This window comes from Podarcis muralis, chromosome 13 (assembly GCF_964188315.1).
Source record: "Podarcis muralis chromosome 13, rPodMur119.hap1.1, whole genome shotgun sequence".
NCBI classification, from domain to species: domain Eukaryota; kingdom Metazoa; phylum Chordata; class Lepidosauria; order Squamata; family Lacertidae; genus Podarcis; species Podarcis muralis.
The window spans coordinates 53,648,015-53,664,056 of NC_135667.1; the positions used below are offsets into that span (position 1 = coordinate 53,648,015).

The window sequence follows — 16,042 nt, forward strand, 5'->3', positions numbered from 1 at the left end:
TTTTACCCACAGCGCCACCCGCGTCCCATACAATCTTAGCAAAAGCATCCATTTAATAGTTATGCTTGAAAAATTGCACTGCATGATGGGATTTTTTTATAGCATTCACAACATATATAAAAAATCTATGATTTGGTATGACAAAATTTAAATGTCTCCAGAATACCTTTAAAATACCAAATATTGATGTAAAGCACAATAATAATAAGTAGTCCTGCATGGATAAACACATGCTGGATTGCTGAAAGCAGTGTGGATGATGACCAGCTTGACTGAATTTTGAGGACAATAGTCAAAGTTTTTTTTTATCCACAGTGTTAGACCTGAATTCTACTTTAGTCGGATGTTGGTTCTGTCAGCTTCATTTTGTCCTTGTTCCTTCATCCCTAAATTGCTTGATAAAAGTATTGTGCTACTTTGGTAGTATTAAAAATATTTTCAGTAGCTTACAGCGGCTGCCAGAATATTGGAAGAGTAGGGAGATTCCCTCAGTGTTAGAGTGGCAAACTAAATTTTGCCAATATATTGAACTAGCCAAAATGACAGCGTCAATCAGAATGCAATCAAAACAAAAATTAAGGAATGGAAATGTGTTGAAGAATATATTGTACAAAATCATTCTATTAGAAATCTCTGGATGCAGTAAGTATAGATTGAACCCATTAAGTTAAGAAGCTATGTTTTTAATAGATGATCATTCTAATGAACAAAAATGAAGACAATATTAGAGTTGGGTTTTTTAAGTAACAAGTTGGATATCACGCATGTGGGTGAAGTCACATGGGTATTTGGGTAAAAGGGGAGGTGGTTATAGGGTTAGGTGTGGGGAATTTGTGGAAATAATATATGTTATGTACAATGTTGAACGTGTATGACAATTAACATGTAACGTAAATTAAAATGAATAAATAAATAAATAAAATTTCAGTAGCTTATCTGCAACTGACATCCACAGGGTAGGATATCACTCTGGGCTATATTGATATTGCCTAAATGTGTCTGTTAAAAACAATCATTTCCCAGCATTTGGAAGCTTGAGTGAACACCTGTTAAATGGAAAGGCTTTTCATTAATTGAATTTGATTAAGTTTTGAGAAGGCTGCGCTTGCAACTTTCTCATCCATTTGGGCTGCCAACTTTTGCTAGTCCATTATGAAGCCCAGGCACCAGCTCAGCACATCTCTTTCCTACAGCTGCCTTCAATGTAAAGGAGAAGTCAGGTGTGTGTCACCAGCATACTGATGACAACACACTCCAAAGCTATGGCTGACCCCACTCAGAGGTTTCATGTAGATCAGGCATAGGCAGACCCAGCCCTCCAGCTGTTTTGGGACTACAGTTCCCATCATCCCTGACCACTGGTCCTGTTAGCTAGGAATCATGGGAGTTGTAGTCCCAAAACAGCTGGAGGGCCGAGTTTCCCTATGCCTGATGTAGATGTTACCATGGCAGTGTGATACCTGAAGAACCTCGCACCAGAGGTTCCATGGGGGTCAAACAATACCTTCATTTTTTGGAACCGGCCACCCAAATAGGAACACAAACCCTTCAAAGCAGTGCCTGCTGCTCCAAACTCCGACAGTAACTCCCAAAGAATACCATGCTGAATAGTACTGGAAGCTGCAGAGGTCGAGGTGTATCAACAGGGACGTATTTTCCTCTCTCTGTCCCGACGCAGCCTTCATACAGGTTGACCAAGGTGGTCTCAGCACCAAAGGCAGGATGCATTCCAGACTGAAATGAAACAAGAAAGGCAGGGTCATCCAAGAGAACATGGCAATAGATGGTAACGACCCACTGAAGAATCTTGCCAGTGAAAGGGATGTTAGTGACCAGATCTTCCAGGTCCAGGGAGACCTTCCTAGTCTAGTCTCCTTGCCATCTTTTTCAGGCAATCTGGGACAAAGCTGTCTTGCAATGAGGCCATCACTTCCCAGGCCACCTGCTCTCTGCCAGATTTTACAATAAATAATAATAATAATAATAATAATAATAATAATAATAATAATAATAATAATTTATACCCCACCCTTCCTGGTTTAAAAATCGGGCTCAGGGCAGCTAACAGCAAATATAAAACATTGATTAAAATGTGACTATAAAACAGCATAGAATACAACATAAAATGCAGCATCAATATCAATAAAATTCAAAATTTCAGGGGTCATTTGGGGGGGAGGAAACCCCAGTCAGTAGATCTCGAATGATCACCAGGGCTAACTGGCCAAGTTGGTCCTACTAGGGCCAGCAAGGAGACCAGGGAAGATTTTAAATGTGGGGTCCCAGAAAGGGTTTCTTCATAGAAGAGGAAAGGGAAAAGGGAATAGAGGTTCAGGCTAATTCAAATTGAAGGCCAGGCGGAATAGCTCTGTCTTACAGGCCCTGCGGAAGGAGATCAAGTCCTGCAGGGCCCTAGTCTAGTGGGACAGAGCATTCCACCAGGTCGGAGCCGTCACTGAAAAAGCCCTGGCCCTGGTGGAGGATAGCCTGGCTTCCTTAGGGCCTGGGACCTTTAAGCTACTATTATTCATGGACCTTAGGTTCCTCCTTGGGGCAGAACAGGAGAGGTGGTCCCGTACAAGCTACCTTGGGCAATGGACAAGATCACAGGTGGTCACCCTCACCTGTCCAAGCGCCTTGTCCATATCCTTGGGCTGTGCTAATTGAAACCAGTCCAGACAGCGGATCAGAACTGGAGCAGACAGTGTTGTGGGCAGCTCTTGGTCTTGATTTTGTACATTGGGATATTTCTCTGTTAGAATGCACAAATCACTCTTCAGGGAGGGAAAGCTTTGGTTCTGTACTTGTAGCTGCTTGTTTGGCTGGTTATATTTTTGCGTTTAGTCTAGTAGCACCTTCATCCTTTCTTTCTCTCTCTCTGTTTTGTGACTGCTCAGTAAGGAGGACACTTAAGAGCGGACTGACACCAGAAGAAGCCAAAGCACTGGGTCTGATGGGCACTTCAGAGATGCAGGTGTGATAACAGCATCCGTGTCAACTCCAAGAAGAGTCGTTCTCATATGCAGGCACAGGCACACAGGCTGCCAACAGTCTTTCAGTTTAGCATTCTCCAGTCGGTTCCATTTGCTGCTTTCCCCGTCATCTTTTAGATTCATTTTCATAATATTGAAGCAGGTTTTTAAAAAAGGCAACACAAAGGGCTATAATAAAAAGAAGTGTGTAACAGACCAGTAAAATTAAGTCAGGGCTGTGGGGGAAGAGGTGATGTGGAAATTGCCTAATGCTGTTCTGTCTTGTTCATGCTGCATTGATGTGGTCTCTAAGAAGGTTTTCCGTATTTTGTATTTTGTGAAAGGTGTTTATGTTCATTTTCCTCGTGACCTTTTGTAATAATTGTAAAGTACTATATTTTGTCAGTTCGAGGGCAGTTCTTTAAATAGGCAAACAAACTTCTGTCACAGTTGCGATGACCTCTCTGAAGACAATGTTGTGAAATAGAAGCATGCCATGGATTTTTATCTCTCCACCAAAGAATGTAAAAATGTATGTCTACTTGTGTATATACCGAGTATGTGTGTGCATGTGTGTGTGCACACACAACGTGCACATGCACACGCGCGCACACACACGCCTACCGAGTCCAGGTGCCTTCAACTTTCAAGCATTCTGTCCTGCATGAAGGGAAATCCTTTTTACAGGAACTCATTCCACTAGGACATTTTTATACCGGGACCTCTCACAAACATGTACATGCACATTCAACATAATAGCACAGGTGCACAGGGATAGCACAGAGTACCTCTTGTCACTCAGCTGTAGAGATGTATATATAAATTATAGCAGTATGCCAGCAACTAGCCGGAGACAAAAGAGGATTTGCTGTCAAGGTCAAGTAGGAGTTTTGTGCACATGCGTGGGCTGATGAGGCTATTTTCTTAATCTGATGTAGCAAAGCATAACTCTGTCAAGTCCACTGGATACAAGGGTCCTGCTACACTCCTTTCCAGTTACATTTTCAACACCACCACAAACCATGTAAACAACAGCGGAGAACGCAAGACAACAGGGAATAGAGACAGTTTCCAGCCTTGCACATGGAAACTGACCCCCATCCCCCAAATAATGGGGATATTTGAACATCCAGAGACTTCCTTTCCGAAGTGTACAGAATGTAGTTTAAAGAATGTACTTGAGAGAGGTTTCTTCTGCTGATTTCCATGGCTTTCATGGAGCAGCTCTTTAGAAACACCCTATCGTGGAAATATCCAAAAATCAAACACATCCAGTGTTTCCCCTGTTCTTGAAGACTGGTATAAAAGGGAACTTTTTACACTTAAACATACCTCTAAGCTAGTGGTACTAAAGAAGGCATAACGATTGCATCACTGTTACCATGCCAGCCAATGGCTCAACACTTGAAAAACAAACTTGAGAGAAGGTTGTACATCATTCTGGCGGATTCCAGTCACAGCCTTTACGCAGAAAGCCAAATATACTGGCCATACAACTATAAGAGTGTGAGAAATTCCATCTGTACGTTACTTCTCTCACTCAACTGCTGGATTTCGTCCCATGAGTTACTGTTGCTATTAACTTTGACCTTGCCCCTCTAAGGGGATGTTTGTCTCTTGTAACAGCTACCGTAGGGCTCCTGGATAATGTGTACTCCCTCAATTTTGACATACTGTTTATTTAGCGATTCTGCAATGATGTGGAAGGGTTGTTGTTTTTTTAATAAACCCAGTCAGTGTGCATTTTTGACTAAAGAGGGAAAGGCATTGGCCAGTAAACTGAAGGAAATTGAAAGTATTTCATCAATATTTCATTTATTTCAGGAGAATGAGGTTAGTCTCTGCCAGAGGAGTTCCTAAATCCTTGCTGTCAAAAGCATACCCCCCACCACCTATATCAAAGGATCTTCTTCCATAATAAAGTAGTAAGTTATTGCAGATTTCCAAAATGGTTTGAGAAATGACCTGAAACACAGCTGGTAAACTGGTTGAAATGCGCAGGCACGAAAACAATAATTATGTTTACAATTGCTACAGATCTTATGCTCTAGAAGAGCACACACAGTCATTTTACATTAACCAGGATTTTTGGTGGTGGTGGGGAACTATCCTAAATGGTTGCATTTACCTGTCTGCATAACAACATCCATTTGGCCATTTTTATGATTACTGAGAAGGGACGCGGGTGGCGCTGTGGGTAAAAGCCTCAGCGCCTAGGGCTTGCCGATCAAAAGGTCGGCGGTTCGAATCCCCGCGGCAGGGTGCGCTCCCGCTGCTCGGTCCCAGTGCCTGCCAACCTAGCAGTTCGAAAGCACCCCCGGGTGCAAGTAGATAAATAGGGACCGCTTACTAGCGGGAAGGTAAACGGCGTTCTATGTGCGGCTCTGGCTCGCCAGATGCAGCTTTGTCACGCTGGCCACGTGACCCGGAAGTGTCTGCGGACAGCGCTGGCACCCGGCCTCTTGAGTGAGATGGGCGCACAACCCTAGAGTCTGTCAAGACTGGCCCGTACGGGCAGGGGTACCTTTACCTTTTATGCTTACTGAGATTTATACCTACTTTTCAGTCAAATTCCCACTGTAGCTTATGAAATTTCATTTCTTAAGAGGCACTCTTGTCATAAGCACTTCTGGTACTTATTGAGCCAGAACATATTAGGATTATACAAAGATACATATATATATATATTTTCTTCTAGAGAGCAGGGGTGAGAGGTCCTGCTTCCCTGTTCCTGTAAAATATGGTGTCCTTAACTGCCTACTAGTTAGACAGTAGCCCAGTACTCCCAAAAAGCAGATTTTATACATGACAGCAAACAAATGTACAACTGGTCCTTCAAGGATTGCCATGTTGCTCTTTTTATTTACCATTGGCAAATAAAACCCTCTCAGATATTTGGCCAGAATATTTTTATAATGCCAGTGGAGTTGTCCCACAGGAAATGTTTTCTGGGTTGCTGGTATGAGTTGGGATCCAAACGGCCACTTGAGCTCACGAACAGGGATTTCACTGGCCCAACCAGAGTCGTGTCATTCTCTTTGAAAATCCAGTATCTATCCCAAACAACCATCTGTTTTGAAACTACTGTTTCCAAAACAGTTTGCAATGCAAAATAGTGGTGGGCCGGCCTTCTTTTTGTATGGAAACACTAACATATACCAATCCAGGAGCTCGTGAAACGAGTTTCATTGAATCCTCACTACGATCACCCATTTATTAAAAGTTTGGCCATAGGTACTCATCTGGGATTGACAGATCTCCTCCTGTGTTCCGAATGAAATGTGCTCATGATTCTAGTTTGCATGCAAGAAAGAGACACCACCAAGGGAACCTATACCTTCGTTTTGTTTGCCTTGAAGGTTTTCAGTAATGTACTCCAGTTCTCTCTTGCTGCCAAGGGACTGTTCACACATCTGCAGGATGTTATGCTGTTCCTTTGATAAGGACATAGACAGATACTAGCATTTATCAGGTGCTGCCAAAAAATCTAATTGTTTCAAGGCTTTGAAAGTGAACAATATCCAAGTCAATCCTATCTTCAAACTGAAGGATAATCGTCAGTGGCAACAGTACATTTCAAGCGCAGTAGCTTCTGAGACATGCAGCAGAAACGCCCAAAGGGATTCCATGCAACATGCTTCAAAACGTAATATCACAGCAGAACCTACATTTTTCACTCACCGCTGCTTTGTTGGTTCAAACAGCTACATAACAGATTTCAGATGTTATGTAACAAGGGAATATACTTGTCCGCTGAGCCCTACCTGTCATTTTCCCACAAGCCTTAATAATTGTTTTCTTGAGTTCAAAAAGAGCTCTCAGCTAAAAATGGCAATGCAAAGAATTCCTCAGCATGAATAGTGTAACATTCGAAAAAATGCACCAAAAGTAACCATGCAGTTTTCTTTAGAAGCAATGTCTATTTTGAAGTCACATGGTTCAGTCTCCCCTCCTATTCTGAATGTTGGTTGTAGTTGGTGAAAAGCAAAAATGTTGAGGGTGTGGCATGTGGGATGCTTCAGGTCACAGTGCAAAGCCTGGCAACGTGATCAATGCTATCCACTGCCTTTAACTCATACAGCATTCTGCAGAGTTCATTCTTCAAAAACGTTGCTAGCTCTTACTAACTTCAGCTGAACTTCTAAATCTGACCTCCATTTATTAAAAAAAATTTCAGTCGATGGCCTTGAAAGGAATTGCTTTAGGTTGAATATTTGCAGCTCTCCCCATCCCCATGTGCACTTTTCATTCGTCCATCAACACTCAAAAGTTTTCTAGAAAGCCATACTCAGGCAATTATTAGCCAGGAATGCAAATACCATTTTGGATTTGTAAACTGATGCAGTCCTGTTGCTGGACGCAAGAACATGGCAAGTAACATGCACAGTGCAAGCCTATATATGTCTTCTCAGATGTAAGCCCCTTTGAATTCAATGGACTTACTCCCCGGTAAGTGTGTTTAGGCTGGCAGCCTAGGTGGGTCAGGTTTCTTAGTTTTCTATATATATTGTTGCTAGTAATATTCAGGGAAAGTCATGTAACGTTAATGAGACTTGGATTTTGGACACGATCCACTCGGAAGTTCTCCTGTGCAAGTTCCATTTGAGTGCTCTTTCCCAGGCATTTCAGGAGCACATTCATTTGTGCAGGAGAGTCTTGCGGTGAATTCCCTATCCAGTCTTCTACACCTTTCAAATAGTTTTGGATTCCTCCTCCAGAGTGTAAAGCAAAAGATTGCACTTTCACAAATAGCCTCCTTATTCTGTAAAGCACAGAGAGCTTTGTGTTTTCCTGGTCAAAATGAAGCATTTCTTTATTAGAAGTTGTAGTAAAAATAATTTCCACATTCATCAATTAATGTGAAGTGGGGGTGGGGTTCACATGTAGTTACTTAACAATTCACTTAGATACATGACTAATTCAAAGGAGCATTCTAAAGACTGTATAATTTACACACATGCAAGGGGAGAAATCCTTTAATTTTGAAATACTTTACTTTGACTTTGCTACCTAAAGCATAGGTATGGATGGCTTACAACTATCCATCACTAAGTTTTAACAGCTGTGAAATACAAGATTTTTTTGTGAATGAAGAAGCCCATTTGTGATGTTGGGTTACATTTCCCTTTTCAAAGGACTGTCTTTGGACTTCTTGTGTCTTTTCTGTGAACTGGGAATTTAAAAAAGATATAGTTCTAAAGTAGAAAAGGACACGTTTCTAGACAAAGAATTATTGTAAAAATGTGTAAATGTGACTAGACTTTGTTTTGTGTGTAGCATAGTGTAAAATAAGCTTTTTTTCCAGCAGTGTTATTCTATGAATTGTAATTTAAGAACAAGCCATGCATGGTCAAATATATATCCTGCAGGGAACACACACGCACACCATTGTTCATTTTGTTGTTTTCCTGGCTGTAGGCAAAGACCTGTAAAATGTTGAATTTAATATTGCATCCTCACAGTTTTACTTAATGAAGAACTTGAATTAACTCCCTCCCCCCCCCCCAAAAAAAATTCCTGCATCCCAGCACACTGATAATTTGTCGCAATCTTCATCCAGTTTTGGCACTACATTGAGTATAACAAGAGTTTCCTTTTAAAAATACTCAACACCTATCTCTGCTCCCAAATTACTCTTCTGTTTTAGATTTAAAAAGTTTGTGCCATGCAGGCTTAGAATATTGACCATTGACCTGTGCCCAGAAATCTCTGATATAATTTTAAAGTTCACTTCTACCGCATTATGTAAACACATCATGCAATAAAGCTTTCTAATGCACTGCTTTTTCTTTTTGTGGGAAAGGGGGGGATTTGTATTAATTTTAGTTTTCATCCAGACCATCACTGAACAGGCATGGTTTCACTTTTCCGCTCCCCTTTTCATGACGCAAAATGTTAAAAAGGAACTCTTGGTCCCCTGGTAAGAAGGAGGTCATCACAGAACGGTCACAGAAAGGTTGGGAAACATCTAACATATTTTGACTACAGAAAAGGGAATGGAATGGAAGAAGCTGCTGCTGGCATGAAGAAGATGGAGACATTGCGCTTGATGTAAACAGACCACTGAAAAGAAAGGAAGGCTCACAGGTAGTGATGGAGAATAAATTTATCAGTGGGATGAGGTGAGCAAAATATGTCCTGGCCACGTTTTGCTTCCTCCTAAATAAGTGGCTGCCATAATTGCTTTGCCCTAGTATGCATGGAATAACATGAATCCTGTCATCTCAACTAGGGTACAGTTTACCCTTTCTGCTACTACGTTTTGTTCACGTGTAAATGACACGGTTGCTTGGTGCTTAATACCCTCTTCCTTTAAATGTGCTTCCACTTCCTTTCCTGTGCATTCGCTACCCCAATTTTCTGTGCAGAATATTGACAACTTCCATTGGAACTAGTTGCTGGTCTCTGCCATAAACTCTAGTTCTGCTTCTGCTTCTTGATATATGTAACAGTGTACCTGGAATAGTAGTTGTCCCTGCCTCCATCTAATGTATTGCCCTGAGGGGCTTTGAAGCAACCATCCCATACTTCATTTGCAAACTCACCTGTTGCAACTTTGACTTGTTATTTTTGTGTGTCCTCTGTTTCTGCTTTCCAGATTTCCAAATCAAACTTTTTTTAAATTCCAGGTTCTTACTTTATTTTAGCAGAAACACCACCACCCCGGTTTCTTTTGTTTTATCCCCTTTTTGACCTTGAGAGTTGCCTCTGATTTTTTCCGTTGTCTTTACCCCCTTAAATTTATTTTCTATAATTGCATTCATCCATTGGCTTGCCTTTAATGTATTCCAGCATTAGATCTGACCAGTTTAATTAATTTCAATGGCTTTAATTAATGTACGAAGCTGAGAAACAGCAAATCATGCCACTGTACTTTTGTCCTTCATTTCCCCCCAATCCCTTACAGCTGTTTCACTATCTCTAACATGACATTTAAATGTTTGTGCATCCCCTGTCTTCTGCTGAGGCTCACCTTGTACAATGTATGTAACAGGAATCATTTAGGGTTTTGCTCCTGTGACTCCTGTGATTTCTGGAGTGCAATCTACATACCTTTTGTCATGTCTTCCTTTCCTTCATGGATGAGATTATCATCTTCCAGCAGCGGGTTTTTGGCTACTCCAGAACAATGTTTATTCAAGAATTTTGTGTCTCAGTTAGTACCTTGTTCTGTTAGAGAGATATTTTGAGGAGGGGGGACAGAGTTCAAACCAGGCACCCAATACTATTTCCCAAACTAGACTGGTGGCAAATACGATAACCACAACCACCACTCCCTTCATACCCCATTGCTTCTGGGTTACCAACTGAGTGGTTAGGCTACCAGATTTAGCCCAGGGATCTAATGTGTTATCACTGTGTTTGATATGATAATAAAATACACAATATGTTGGCAGATGATTTGTTCCCCCCACACACACACAAAAAACCACACACAGTAGCTTGCTATTTAAATACTCCTTTGTGGGTGGGAGTGGGAAATTTGCATTCCAGTAGGCCTCAAGGCATATGCACTGAGCCCCTATCTGACTGTTTTAGCATTCCAATTTTACTGGTGCAAAGTTAAGAGAGCAAAGGGCTGTCTGCCAGCAATGTAGTAATGCTTTTTAACATATGAGTTGGTTGGCTAGACACTTCTCCCTTCTCTTCTTTCACAGCAGATCCATTAGCAGTTCTAAATTCCAGATGTGCACTGACAACACATACATAGATTTTACTAACTCGAAAAACCCAGTCAGAGCTCATTTTTTGGTCTTAGGGAAGCCTGTGGACTCCAGCCAGAGAATAACTATGTCTGCAGATTAATGCATTAAACAGCTGTGCACTAGAGCGGTGGCCGCCTCCTCTGGTAACTACGTATCTTGCAAAAGCAGTTGAAATCACAGTTTCTCTTTCCCATTTTAGCATTTCCCCTAATGCACTTTAACTTTTGAAATTCACTGTCCTTCTGAAGGAAGGATTATTACGGCCTAGTGATGGATCTACACCTAAAATGGGGGTGGGAAACCTCTGGCCTTCCAGGTAGCGTTGCCCCAGCTAGCATGACCAATGGCGAGGGATGATGGGAGTTGTAGTCCAACAGCATCTGAAAGGCCAAAGTTTTCCCATGCCTGCTGTAAGGGGAAACCATTTTGGGGTGTTTTGTTGTTGTTTATTAAATGTGTATACCACCCTTCATCTGAAGATCACAGGATGGTGTTATGTGATCTTCGCTTCCGGAATTTAGGCAAGAACAGAAACCAAGAATCTGTTAGCACAACTCACCTCATCAACAGCATTTGCACATGATGCTCACCTCCACGTTCCCAAGCTGATCCCTTTGCCTCTCAGAATCTTCTTTCACCCTTGGCAAGAGCGCTTTGATTTCTTTCCGAATCCCCTTCGCAATTCTCCATGACCTCGCAGAACCAGTATAACAGACTGAAACATGCATAGGCGCCGACTCCATGGGGCTTGAGGGGGCCCGAGCCCCCTCAAAAATTCGTTTGGGGGGGCTCCGCCCCCCCAATAATCTCCGGCGCCCCTCCAGCAGAGCGCCATCGCCGCCCCTCCCCCAGCCCAAAATGCACAGGGAGGGGCGGGCTGCATGCCTCCTGCCCTCCCTCCCGAGCAAAAGCTCCACCCAATTTCCTTTGGAGCTGATTAATAGGCGCAGCACGCTCTCCCCTATTCGCTCACGAGGAGGCGGCGCCACTTTATTTGCATATTCATGAGCTTATTTATTATTCATGAGCTTTCCCGGCCCCCCCCCCAATATTTTTTATAAGTCCGCGTCCCTGGAAACATGTCCCTTCCAAACCTAAGCCGTAGACAAATGTTAACAGTAGTAGTGGGAGATTACATTAACAGACCCTTTTCACTTAGTCATGCGTTGCTTTCATGTGTAAATGAGCAACCAGGGGTCACATACACAAGGTGGAATTTTCGTAATTCCCCAGATTATTTCAAGCAATACTTTCAATACCGTCAGTTCACACAATTCAGCTTCAAATTGTCAAATGTTTAGCAGGGACATGATATGCATGAATGTGTGAAGGAGGTTATCTCTGCAGATTTTCTGCGCTACAAGAAACCCGCCCCAAGGAACATACGCTCTAAATTTAGATGGGGAAGACAACAGAGGGAGATGTTAAATAGGGAATTAACAGAAGCACATACACTCAGACTTTGCTTTAGTTGAAGACTTGGGTGTTGAGTCACAGAGAAAGCTGGCACATATGTGTTCAGAAGAGCAGTTCCAGGCATAAGGGGTGGCAAGTGAAAGGGAGCAGAGCAGGAGAGATGCCTTAGGATGCTACAGTTGGAGGTCACAGGCAGTGAGACACAGTTTTGAAAGATAAAAGTGGAAAGTGAGTCTATGCAGAACCTTAAATATAACAAGGAGAGAAGTTTATGCTGTCATTTCAGAGCTCACTTCTAAAGTCCAGACTCCATCAAATGCTAGGCTAGGATAACTGTGTCTCTATCCAACATTGCTTTCACTACATTTATTTTATTTCTTGCCAAGACTTTGCAAACTGCTCACAGGTTTGGAATGCTGGAACTTGCCGTAGCAGAGATAGGGATGAAAGCAGGTGATCACAAGGCAAAAGACAGACATGAAGTCAATGCTGTGTCCCTTTTGGTCCCACACAAGAAGACGACATTCCATTAATGCTATGAACTCTCCTCCAATCTTAAACTGGCCACCTTAAAATGAAGTAATGCTTTGATAACTTAATAAGCTACATACGCAAAGCACTCTAAAGGTGCCGCAGTGAAAACACTGGTTGAACAAAATTATGAACATTAACTTTTAGAGAACTCAGAGACTCCCTTGTGACCCTTTAAGGTGTGTTGCTCCTGCCTTCATATGTGTAAAGAGGGAGTTCTGTAATCTTGGCAATGGGGTAGCAAAAGAAAATGATTGTTAGAAAGAGACCCTGTATATCTTTTCAGTGACTGATTTCCCCCCACATAAAATTGCGGAAAATTACTGACCTCATGGAGAAAGTTATTTTTTGCAAGACAGCTGTACTGTGATCTCTAGGTAATATGTCTGTCTTCATCTAAAATATAAATTTCATGTGTCTAGAACAATTCAGGAGAAACAATTTGCCCAAATCTGAAACCAGTGATTAACCATCGTTATTTATTTATATAAAACATTCATTGTGTCGATGGCGATTCCCCTGAGGGTAGAATGGAAGATCCCTTAACCCAAAATATATGCTTTCAAAAACAAACTGATCTGTGTGTTTAGTATGGAAGATACTGAGAAACTCTTGGGTGATTTAGCTCAAGGGTATTTTGGAGCTCTAGGAAAATACCCAACCATGCACAGTCAGTTCACTTTTACTTGCAGCATTGCAAAATAATATTTCATGCTTAGTAGGCTGTGTTTTATGCAGAGAAACTAAAAAAAAAATTATAGCAATACCTAACATTTTATAGCATTACCTGACATTTTCAGAAGGTAAACTTTTTCAGAAGGTAACATTAAAATTCTTTGGCTTTCCGAGAGCAGTTTACATGCTTTTTAATCGAGCATAGATTTGCCCATCTAAATGTTGTCCAACCACAAATATAATAGCAGATTTGAATTCCTCACACCCAAAAACGTATTTTTAAGACCCCTTGCAGAAGCAATTTGCAAACATTAAGTTTCACCACCTAAAATGACACACCCTATTACAGTAAGTCACAGCAACCCATTAAGAGATCTGTGGTGGGCAGATAGAATTGTGGCAAGGCAACATTCCTGCGTTACACCCATGATTCTAGGCTCAAGATCTTAGGAAGAATGCATACACTGAAGATGCATGTTAACCCTTTATACTGTCCAGTTCGGAAGCCAATAGATCTCCTGGAGCAGGAACAGATCATGCTATCCCTACACTGGCTTGTTTATTCAACTTCCAGGTGGGAAGGACCAGGCTGACCCATCCCTTATCTCTTGGGGGGGTGGAGGGATGAAGGAAGCTGAGGCAAAATCCCTCCTCATAAATCTGAAATGGTTCTCGAACAAGCAGATGGAGACAGCACCAGCCCACTCTTGCCTCTGCCTCTCCTTCAAAATAGAAAAATAGAATGCTGTGTTTGTGTTCAAGAGGTGTGTGTGAGCCCAGTGGGGAAAAACAGGCGGGAGAGTGGGGCAGAGGGGGAGCTGGAGATGGACGTGGAGGAACCTGCAGGGGAAAGTTCGATCTAAACATGAGTTTGTGTGGTGTCATTTTCTTTCTGCTTTCAGTAGCTGTGTTGAATAAGGTCTTGATTTCTTTCCAGGATGAGATAGCCAATACAAAATAGCTGGCTAGTTCACTGTTGGCTGATAAATAACAGGAAAACCCCATAAATGGATACCCTTTCCCCTGACATCACATGTGTAAGGATGGCCAATCACTGAAATCCACGTGGTTACATGATCTTGCCCAAATCCATTCCGATTCCGAAATCAATGCAAAACAAGGATAACCCAAAGTTCTTCCCCTTATTTAATCCTGATTCCCTCTCCTTTTCTCCCCTTCCAGTCTTTCCTTACCTCTGCTTTTTGGCAGATGGTAACAAATGTGTTTACTTTTAGCTGGACAAGAAATGGCTGCTTCATCCAACAGTGATGTCAGAACAACAGGTGGTCCTATTTGGAGAAAGAAAGAATTGATCCAAGCTTCTGTCTCTGCAATGATATTTTGTCTTTGCTTGTCTGTCTTTTCAAAATTGATATTCCATTCTGTAATTGGAGAAATCAAGAGTGATTGCATTCCTTACCTCCATATTAGTGTTTCCCACTCCTTTCATGCCTGGGATATAGTATTGGTATTGATAAACACTGGATGCAGACATATTACACTCTATTTTTTTCCACTCAGTCAAAAAGCTTTCATGATCAAATTCCAGAACAAAGCAGGCAGCATCCTCACAATTTTTGGGCAGCACCACAGTGTCCTTCGCTTCCCTTTGACTACTCCTAGGTTGGGAAATGTATGACCTGCAGACTGGGTGGAATCTGCTACTTCCATTCATCCAATTGCAGCAGGCTGGAGTCTGTGGCAATATTTGGGAGAATCCATTTATAGCTGTTCTCTTGTGCTGACAGTAGGGTGGAGGAGCGAGACCCTGGGGTCACAGTAAATAACACAAGGAAGGTGTCAACCCAGTGGGTGATGGCCATGAAAAAGGCAAATTCCATGCTAGGGATAGTTAGGAAAGGAATTGAAAATAAAACTGCCAGTATCATAATCCCATTATACAAATCTATGGTGTGACCACTTTGGAGGGATGTGTACAGATCTGGCTGCTACACCTCAAAAAGGCTATTGTCGAGTTGGAAAAGGTTCAGAAAAGGGCCACCAAAATAATCAAGGAGCTGGAAGGATTCCCCAATGGAGAAACAGCCATGTTTGGGACTTATTGATGCAGAGAAAAGGTGAGAAAGAGGCGCTATGACAGAAGTTTACAGAATTAGGCATGGCATGGAAAAAGTGAATAGAGAAAGGGTTTTCTCCCTCTTTCATAACACTAAAACTGATGGCTATCCTATGAAGCTGAACACTGGAACAGACAGAAGAAAGTGTGCCAGTCCCATGGGTTACCCGAGAGGTGAGGTCCAAGTCCGGTCCGTGGTCAAAGGTGCAATGTGGAGGCAGTTGGTAGTAGCTGAAGCTGGGTGCAGGGCAGGGAGTCAGGTGAAGTCAGGAAAAGGCTTGCAAACAGGGAACCAGGTCGGGTCAGGAGCTCAGGCAGGAAAGCAGGGCAGGGTTCAGGCAGGAACTAGCAACCAACAATATTGCTCCCGCAACTTGGGACTGGGGCTGGCCGGCTTTTATCTGCCCCAAGGCATAGGGCAGCCCCGATCCTCTGGTGACTCACCTCTCCTAGCCTGGAGGCAAGCAATCCTCCTGCGGGAACTTAGTTCCCTCCGCCTCTCTGCCCTGAACCTCTGCAGCTCAGGAGAGGCTGGAGGGTTACTGGACCCAGAGGCAACCTCAGCTTTCTCTGACGGGGCTAAGAGTGGAGCACCTGCAGGCAATGGGTCCTCCATCACCTCAAGAGCCAGAGCAGACTCAGCTGATGCCTGCACCTGAGGATCC

General features: G+C 42.5%; 1 protein-coding gene and 1 long non-coding RNA gene across 16 annotated transcripts in view; one reads left to right on the plus strand and one right to left on the minus strand.

Annotated features, from left to right (window-relative positions):
- FHOD3 (formin homology 2 domain containing 3) overlaps positions 1 to 4,921 on the plus strand; it is a 348,541-nt gene extending 343,620 nt beyond the window's left edge. For all 14 annotated transcript variants that reach the window (XM_077917617.1, XM_077917611.1, XM_077917612.1 and 11 more), the window contains one exon: positions 2,898 to 4,921. In XM_077917617.1, coding sequence (XP_077773743.1) covers positions 2,898 to 2,980 — 83 coding nt within the window. In that variant the 3' untranslated portion in view covers positions 2,981 to 4,921. The remainder of the gene's footprint in view (positions 1 to 2,897) is intronic.
- On the minus strand, positions 1,466 to 11,397 carry LOC114581451 (uncharacterized). 2 transcript variants are annotated; one of them, XR_013390487.1, is made up of 3 exons: positions 11,269 to 11,397; positions 10,026 to 10,142; positions 1,466 to 1,734 (listed from the first exon to the last, which is right to left on the minus strand). It is a non-coding gene; the product is annotated as an uncharacterized LOC114581451 (long non-coding RNA). The 2 variants fall into 2 exon arrangements; XR_013390488.1 differs by lacking the exon at positions 1,466 to 1,734 and adding an exon at positions 7,781 to 9,035.
- Between the last annotated feature and the right edge of the window lie 4,645 nt (positions 11,398 to 16,042).